At 35.3% G+C, this 9680-nt stretch overlaps 1 protein-coding gene across 1 annotated transcript; it reads right to left on the bottom strand.

Moving 5' to 3' along the window:
• Positions 1-2333: 2333 nt before the first annotated feature.
• Positions 2334-4629, bottom strand: LOC129236269 (glutamate--cysteine ligase regulatory subunit). The gene has a single exon (XM_054870550.1). The coding sequence runs from the start codon at positions 4364-4366 to the stop codon at positions 3533-3535; it is 834 nt and encodes a 277-aa protein (XP_054726525.1). The 5' UTR covers positions 4367-4629; the 3' UTR covers positions 2334-3532.
• Between the last annotated feature and the right edge of the window lie 5051 nt (positions 4630-9680).

Genomic DNA, 9680 nt, shown 5'->3' with positions numbered 1-9680 from the left:
AAAAAAACGATTTTTTGAAATTTCTAGACCACCGGGTCCCCTTAAATGTGGCCAGGAACGTTTCTTTGTATTTGACCCAGGTGCTAACGGCTAGGGATCTGAAAACGTGGTTAAAGTGTTGGACCTTTGCGCCAATAGCGGTTGTATGCGCCAAAAAGGAGCGCAAACTATCGAAAGTGACTCCCAGTAACTTATTTACCTTTGAAATTTGTGCATCATCGACTTTGACTTCAGCTGAAAAGGCTCACTCATCTCTTCAGTGCCGACGGAACACAATCATTGAAGATTGACACTATCTCATTGTGTCTCTTCGGGTGGGCCAGTAACTTTATGATAAATCAGAGCTTACTCCAAGAATCTCCAAATTCAGGTTGTTTGTCCGAAGATACCCGGCATCGACCTGGCTTAGGTAGTCACACTCACTAGGAAAAATTGATAGATTTGCACCAATTGTCTAGCAGGTATGAGGTGAGACGCAGCTGCAGTGATCACCTAAGCGCGCCGCCAACGCGCACATCTGTAGAAATAAGAAGAGCGGCGAAGGTGTTCCTGGAGAACTCCGCTCATGAATATGGAAAATAAGTAATTGGTGAGGGTGCTACCGCCGTACCATAGCAGAATTACATTCGGAGGTTTGCTATTGCTTGCCGGGGAGGAGTGATTGCTAAACCTTTTCGCCTACTGCGAATATGTAAAAGTTAGCACAGACATATACATATCAGATTCATGGCTTTGCCTATATTTAAAATTATATTAGTTTGTGGAAAAATAAATCCATTATTTTCTCGATAGATGAAATTATCGATCAAACAATCTAAAGTTGATGCTCGTTATCATTTCACACTAAAAAAGTTCGTTTGCTGTTTTTGGTTTGTTCCATTTATTTGTGAGTTACAGGGTGTTAATATTGGAAGTCAACAAAGAGAAAAGCAGTTTTTCTTTGATAAAGGCGAAAATTCAAGAGGGGGCGCTGAAATTGTGAATGGTGTTTATGATGCCGATTAGGGGTGGGACTATTTTCGAATAATATTCGAATAAACATTATTCGAATAAAACGAATAATACTATTCGTTTCAAATAATTCGAATAGTTCATTATTCGAATACCTTACTATTCGAATACCTCACTATATATTCATTTACATCAGGGAGAAAATGCTTTTAAAAATATAAAAATTACATTGGCCTTTCTCTTGGTGCATGCACTTGTACATAAACCGATTAGTAGTCCGCTAATCTAAATAAATATTAACCAAAAATATTCGAATAGTGAAGTATTCGAATAGTGATGTATTCGAATAGTGAGGTATTCGAATAGTAAACTATTCGAATAGTGAGGTATTCGAAGAGCATTATTCGAATAAACGAATAAAAAATTCGAATAAATATTATTCGAATTACGAATACCTCTCGAATAAAAGATTTTATTATTCGAATAATTTTTATTCTAATAGTCCCACCCCTAATGCCGATACTGTAACAGTTAATAACGTGCAATTTTGGTTTGTTGATTCCGTTCATTTGCATTTTTTATGTTGAAAATGTCAACAATGTCGAAAATATCGATAAAATCACAGAAATAAACGGAGTTGACCAGAATGCTAGTAATCGTGACATCGCCCAGGAGCTAAAGATCGACCATAAACAGTTTAACCCTCTATGGGGTGCATGGGTCTTGGCCAGACTTTTTCGACTTTGAACATTTAGCATATCTCTACATATTATTCCTAAGGATTTGAGCTTCAAGGTGGCTTCCTAAAATTTAATTTTCTATCGATTTTTGGATATAACCTTTTAAAAAGGATACTCGAACAGAACGAAAAAAGATCAGAACCGGGTGCCCAACCGATGGTTTTAAACAAGGTGTCCAGCGGAGTGTTCAACCCTTTGCGTAAAATTTTCTAAAGGATTTCTTTGTCCCCAAACTAATATATGCCACGAGTATACATATGTTATATATGTACATATAATTGACACATACACCCTTTTTTTGATGTTTGACCGAGCTCCTCCTCCTATTTGTTGTGTGCGTCTTGATGTTGTTCCACAAATGGAGGGACCTACAGTTTCAAACCGACGCCGACCGGCAGATATTTCTTTTTTTTATGAGAAGCTTTTTCATTCCATACCGAAATATATAATTCCTGTTATTGATGTGCGGAGGAAAGTAAAATGAAAATTAAAAAACAAAAAATCAGTTAACGCTTGATAGCGGAAAACTTTACTTTTGGGGTCGTCGGTCTGTCGCCTACTGCTGGTCGTAGCGCACATTTGCGAGTAGCAAATAGATAAGAGTTAAATAAGAGTTATTTCTAATCTGTTTGTAGTTGCTTTTTTTGTAATTAATTTATTTTTAACTAAAAAAATGCTTTATTGTGAAATTGCAGCGAATCATGTAATTACATTACAAGTTAGAAACATACAATATAAATACAGTAAAATCATACCTACACACATACATATGGTACATGCAGCCGCACAGCTTGCAGCTGCCTCATATTTGTTATTATTTATATTGGATAGTTTTTATTTTTAGGTTACAATTCAAACTTAAAACAAAATATAAAATATTAATAAAATTGCAATTTTCCTACTTGTGGCATTTTCAACGATAAAAAATCATAAGTGTCTGAATCTTTCTTATTACTATAAATACACATGTACATATATTACTGGTTTTAAGTGATAAATGAGGAAACTATATTGTTTTTTTTATTACATATTACTCATCGATTCAATCACAACGGACTGGCACTTATTGAAGTATCTAAGCATATTCCCATCCGAGGCAGTCACTTAAAACCTAAACACTTCTCGATTTTCGTTTTATTATTACTGTAGCTAAGTTGTAGTTTAAAAATCAATCGGGCGTTCTTCCTTAATAATTTGTAAATTAGCAAAGTGTATTTTTTAGTTGTTTTTGTTTTGTTTTGATTTTGTTGCCGATTCTTTGCAGTTGATATATGTACATTTGTTAAACATCTCATCTTTTGAGTTAGATTTGCAGGCCTATATAAACGCAGGCTGCTTGAACGTATTGCCTCAATATAGCTTTAATTACATTAAATACTTCTCATATATTATCTGTGCTAACTGTTGTTAAAATCAACAATTTTGTCGGTTTTTGCATACCCTCAATAAAAGTACAAAAGGTAATATTTAAATATAAATTAGACAATAGTATATAACAATATATATGTAAGTACATTGTTAGGGTTCGCATGTCACTCCTTCCGCATAAGTTCAGATGTCCTATGTTTATTGTGTTGCCAATGATATTTTGCAATAATGATAAAGATGATAAAGCTTAGCACGCTGAGCCCAATAAGGCAATCAATTCCCTTTACTACATTTTTGATGTCCCATGATATTATCGGGTGCAGCCAATATAAAAACTTTGGCTGAGCCTTTTTACCACCAATGCAGTCACTATCACGGAAACATTCGTCCTACATATGAGCATTACACACACAAATAACGTATACTATTGCCCACCGCCTGCGTCGATTTCTAATCTGCATAAATTACTGCAATTAAACCGTTTCAATTTTGTCCCTTTGATTTTGTTTGCTAGCGCCTAGAATGTAGCCTTTTGCGGTGATTACACCGCGACAGCGTACATGTACTTGATAGCGCAATGCCCAATCAACCTGGTACCCGGGCACGATAAACTGTTCATCGGGCAGTAATACTTCGGGATCGCTATGTGTCAGCAGCTGTATATCATGTTTAGTGCAGTAGTCTTTCAGTGCTGGTGGTACTACACAACATGATTCTAAATTTATTTGCGCTATGGTCGGCTTAACTTTGGCAGCAGCATACAGTCGTTGCAGTTGTTCAATATCCAAATCAGCTATACCCAATTGCGTTATTTGTTTTTGTTCGGCAAATTGTTCCAGTGATGACCAGAGCGCTTTCAGCTGATCTGCATTTTCATTTGGGTTTGCATCTGTTGTGCTAAGTTCATTACTATGGTTTTGTGAAACATCGTCTTCAACTTTCGCATGATACGCAAGCACTACGTTGTCCACGTGCTGTACCTTTAGTATCTGCAGCAATGTTCTTATCGCTTGGTCAATATACTCACTAGAATTTTTATTTAAAAATATTTTTGCACCGATACTAATTTCTGAACGATCGTTTTCGGTTAGCTTCTGATTTAATTCTTCAGTCGCTCGCAGCACACGACCATCTGCTTCGATTAATTCCACTTGTGCAGCCGCACCTTGGCATTGTAAGGTCAATCGTAAGCCGTAAAGGATCTCCTCGGTCGATTTTCCACCTAATTGATTGTTCAAATTAAGAATATTTCCCGTACTAATAATGACATTGTGAAATTTGTCATTTGAAGTAATTGCTGGAATCATTGTCACCACTGGCTGTGTAATCTACGAATAATTAAATGAGTCCGTAAGTATGTATTGTATAAGCGGTATGCGAGTGCCTGCTTGTGCTTTGATGCTCTAAGTACGCTTCGTTAATTGGTCTATAGTTTGCCACACGCGTTTTTGCTTTTTATACGCGATTCAATCGTTGATTTGATATGACAATGTGAATAACAAAATACAACAGCCGCACGCAAAACTTTTCAATTTATCTTCGTACAGCAAATGACAAAATAAAATGAACGTACAGCAATGACAAGCAGAACTGTCAAAGTCATCAAGTACTAAAAAGCTCTATTTCATAGTAGGTCTGTTCATTTACTTGTGCAGCAAAAACGGAGTATCTGGTGTTGTCTTTCATAATAACTGTTTCGTACTATTTTTATAGTAACTCTTATTTGTTCGCTTGGACCAATCGATTATTCTTGACATCTACATTTCAAATATATGTATATAATTTGTTGGTCTCGGGTTATTCTGACTTAATGAACGAGAAAAAATTAGGAGCGATTTGATTCGCGGGATGGCACTGAAGATTCGTCAAGTACTTCATTTGGGGATTCTGCTGTTTCCGTGGCGCCGCAATCTGATGACGGATTCTTATAGAACTCGACAAAAGAAAACGAAATGATTGAGTAAAATTTTTTGATATCTCGCTTAGTTTTCGAGATATTGAATAAAAAAGTCTCAAAATGCCCTTTGGAACTTCACTATAATTTGCCACATTACACTATATATTTTTTAACACTTCACTAAAATTCTCGAAATATACACTCACACGCGTGTTTTTTACTTATTTTTATCCTTATATTCGAATTATTTTTATTGAAATAAAATGCAAATGCATTTGTCCATACAGTCACTTTCCAATTTTAAACGCGAATGAGAAGAAGATTGGAATGACAACAGCATGGTGTTGCCGGATGCCTGCAAATGAAACAAAAATATGAACAAAAATTAAGTATTCAAGTTTAGTGTTAATGTTGGGGATGGCGGTTATTGTGCCTCCTTACTACATACACGCATATGATGTTTTAATTTTGGGTTCAATGGTTTTAACACGGAAAGAAGTTCTACTCAAAAATACTGTGGATTGCGTAGCCGGAGTTGGACTGATGAGGGTTATTTTTTTGAAGCGCAGCCGAAGGCCGCCCACGCGAAAAGGAGTTCTACGCAAAAATACTGTGTTAATTAATTTAATTTTAATTACTTTATTATTTTTTGAGATACGCTTAATATCATTGTTTTTAAGTTTGAATGAGTTGTATGTTTTTATTTTCAAAATTATTTCTCAACTTAAAATTAGAGCAAAAAATATTGCAGTTTTACAATGAACCTTCTACTGAACATCTCTGCATACGAACTTCGTTTTTATTTCAGGTGTATGGCAACACCAACTTTTCGCTACATTAGAGAACTTTAACATTAAATTACTTGAAAACTAAGTGAGATATATAAAAATTTTACTTCTTCATTTCGTTTTCTTTTGTCGAGTTCTATAAGAATCCGCCATTAAATTGCGGCGCCACGGAAACAGCAGTATTGCCTTTCATTTGAAAGCCTTCTATTAAGCATACAGTTAATTGATTTACACTGTTGTCGGCATTGAAAGTTTGTTTTTTTGAATAACAAGTGCATTTTTGTGAAATTTCTTTCAAATTCAAACTTCACACTTAAAATCAAAGCAAAGGGCCAAATTTTAAACATTGTAAGGTTATGTTACCTTTATATGTTAAAAAATTAAAACGCACGTGTAAACGCTACGATTGCTTTACTTCATTTGAAAAAATTATGTATACAAAGATAAACGAATGGCAAATATAAATGGGTTGCTATGAATCTTACAAATATAATATTTCTCCTTTTTTACTATAATTTAAATGGGGTGATGAAAACCCCCAAAATGCTAGGGTATTCCACTTTTTTTATTTCTTTATTATAAACCTGTACTCGTATGTTCCTTTATTACGACCGCTTATTTTTGTCTGTACCGTTACTACGGTAGTTCCTTTACTCATTTACATAATTTACACGTTCACACTCTTGGTTGATTTTAATATCATTTCATAGGTCTATCCGACGTGCTTATCGAGAAACCATTTTGCGACTGTTACATATTTCTAGGGGCAAGACGAATCGATGAATATCAAATTTCTATAGAACTTTTCATTTGTCATACAAGTATTATATACTAGCAAACCCGGCCCCCTTCGCTGGGCACACTAAAATAGAATAGATATGGTTTAGAACAGAAAATATATGATTTTCATATTATTTATTTCTTTATTCTTTATTCAAGCGCTTTGGCATAAACAATATTTTTTGTTTTTTTTGTTTTTGAGTAAATATTGTATAAAATATAAATTGAAAATCAGGAAAAAAGAAGATTGTTTTTAAATTTCAAATCAACGCATATGAATAAACAATCGTCTTTTTTCCTGATCATCCATGAATTTTTCGTTTCAATTTATATGTTTTATTAAGCATTGGAGCTTTTTTAACCATTATCCATTTATATTTTTCAAAAAAAAAAAACGAAAAAAATTGTTTTTTCCACGAACACATAATTTCATTCGGATTTCACATTAAATTCTCAAATTTCGTAAGAAATTATTCACTGTTCCAAAATCCACTCCAAAAAAATTCACAAACAATTTTTACATGTTGCACTTACGTTTTTTCCTTATGGCATCCAAATCAGAAAGAAATATTGACACATTGTAACTCACACTGTCAATTTGACAGTTCAGTTCCGCCCCAAGCGTTAAAAAAGTAAGCGACATTATGGCTGGCTCAAAAGAACGCTGTACCCGTTGCCACTGCTCCGAATTACAACCAAACTTTACGAAACCCATTTTCAATACTTACTTACAATGTGCGTAAGTTTGGTTTAATTCGGTGCAAAGGCACGGCGGGTCCACGTTTTGGCATATATTTCGAGACCCTAATCATCAATAGGTATGAAAATTACCCCGCTTTAAAGCACTTATCAACAGCTTTCATTTGATACCCATATTGTACATACACAACCAAAGGTTACCCGGGTCCACGTTTTGACCTATATCTCGAGACCCTATCTACCAATAGGTATTCAAACTATACGGAAATCATCTTCAATACCGACTTAACAATGTGTGTAAGTTTGGTTTAATTCGATTCAAAGACACGGCGGGTCCACGTTTTGGCATATATTTCGAGACCCTAGTCATCAATAGGTATGAAAATTACCCCGTATTAAAGCACTTATCAACAGCTTTCATTTGATATCCATATTGTACAAACACATTCTAGGGTGCACGTTTTGATCTCTATCTCGAGACCCTAGTCAAGGAATGGATGGAAATACTCTGAACTAAAGCATTCACCAACAGCTTCCATTTGATATCCATATTGTACATACACATCCGAAGGTTACCCGGGTCCACGTTTTGACCTATATCTCGAGACCGTATCTACCAATAGGTATCCAAACTATACGGAAACCATCTTCAATACCGACTTAACAATGTGTGTAAGTTTGGTTTAATTCGGTGCAAAGACACGGCGGGTCCACGTTTTGGCATATATTTCGAGACCCTAGTCATCAATAGGTATGAAAATTACCCCGTATTAAAGCACTTATCAACAGCTTTCATTTGATACCCATATTGTACATACACAACCAAAGGATACCCGGGTCCACGTTTTGACCTATATCTCGAGACCCCAGTCACGGAACGGCATGAAAAATACTCTGTACTAAAGCATTCACCAACAGCTTCAATTTGATATCCATATTGTACAAACACATTCTAGGGTCCACGTTTTGGTCTCTATCGCGAGACCCTAGTCACGGAGCGGCATGAAAAATACTTTGGACTAAAGCATTCACCAACAGCTTCCATTTGATACCCATATTGTACATACACATCCGAAGGTTACCCGGGTCCACGTTTTGACCTATATCTCGAGCCCTATTTCCAAAACAAAATATAATCCATGTTACTCGTGGATGATGTAGCTTTCGAATGGTGAAAGAATTTTTAAAATCGGTCCAGTAGTTTTCGAGCCTATTCATTACAACCAAACAAACAAACAAACAAACAAAGTTTTCCTCTTTATAATATTAGTATAGATGAATGATTTTTAGTACTTTTTAATCGCAGTGAAATAAAAAAGTAGTTTTTCAAAGAGGCAATGTATTATGATGGCATTGAAGATGACCAATGTAGTGTCGTAATTTGCTAGGGTACAATAACCGGTAAAAGACATATCAGCTTAGATTAATTTAAAAATGTGTGCGTTGTCCCGAAACATTACCATAAATTTACCTTTACTGAAATTTTTGGTTGTTAAGTTAAATTCTCCATTTTATCGTTCATGGCTAAGCCAGATTCTATTATAAAAAAATAAGATTTTTTTGTTTACAAAAAGTTAAATCATATGCCTTCATATTGCATGTTTTCGTGGTGAGTAATTTTTGCTGCCTACAATTTCTCCAGGCCCCAGCCGGTCATCGAAGCAAATGAAAATATTGAACTCTTGGCTACAAGTTTGAATAGTAATTTATGATACATCAGTCTATTGTGCATGAAATGTTTAGGAAGGATCTTAGACTTCACCCCTTATTTTCTGCATATATTGTAGCGCTAGTAGTTCATTAGTTGGGTTGATATTTTGTTCGATTCTGCCCAGACAATTTTCAGAATTTGTATCAACTGCAGAAAAGGAATACTTACTTCGACTTCGATGGGAATACTTACTGCTCTATATTTAGTTAGCCGAAAAACGTCGACTGTTTAATTTGCTGAGGGACCCACACTAATTACTTTAAATTGTTGGCGTAAAAGTTCATTCTACATCTGAAAATTTGAGGAAGTAATTTTGAAGTTTTGCTCAGATTATGAAACTCGCCCAATTCTTGCTTTTCTTTATTAATATTTATGTGCGCATATTTTTAATTAAATGAAAAGTTGTAAGTGCATTATTTTTATACTACTGCTATCACCTTATCTGAATTCGCGTTGCCCCAATCGTTACGTACGCCCCCACGAGTCGGTTTTACGTTACTGGCCAAGACTCGTCACTACAGCACCATTCCTCCCAAATATATATGGGGAATGTTTGTGCTGCTACAACAACAAGCAGATACTCGCTCACATACGAGGGTTGTTTGAAAAGTTCGTGCAAAGTCAAAGAGATGGCACTACTGGCGCGTATCGAGGTTATGTTTAGTTAGTAGCATCTCTTGGAAGAACACATGCCAAGTTTCAGCCAGATCGGCCTATTTCTTTGTGTTTTTCATTCGTTTGAATCG

This window comes from Anastrepha obliqua, chromosome 1, assembly GCF_027943255.1.
Source record: "Anastrepha obliqua isolate idAnaObli1 chromosome 1, idAnaObli1_1.0, whole genome shotgun sequence".
In the NCBI taxonomy this organism is placed as follows: Eukaryota; Metazoa; Arthropoda; class Insecta; order Diptera; family Tephritidae; genus Anastrepha; species Anastrepha obliqua.
Note: the sequence above shows the minus strand (reverse complement) of the source record. Positions and strands in the feature narration are given on the sequence as shown.

Bases quoted from the DNA above. Each gene is read 5' to 3' on its own strand.
- LOC129236269 (XM_054870550.1), bottom strand. From the start codon at position 4,366: ATGATTCCAGCAATTACTTCAAATGACAAATTTCACAATGTCATTATT.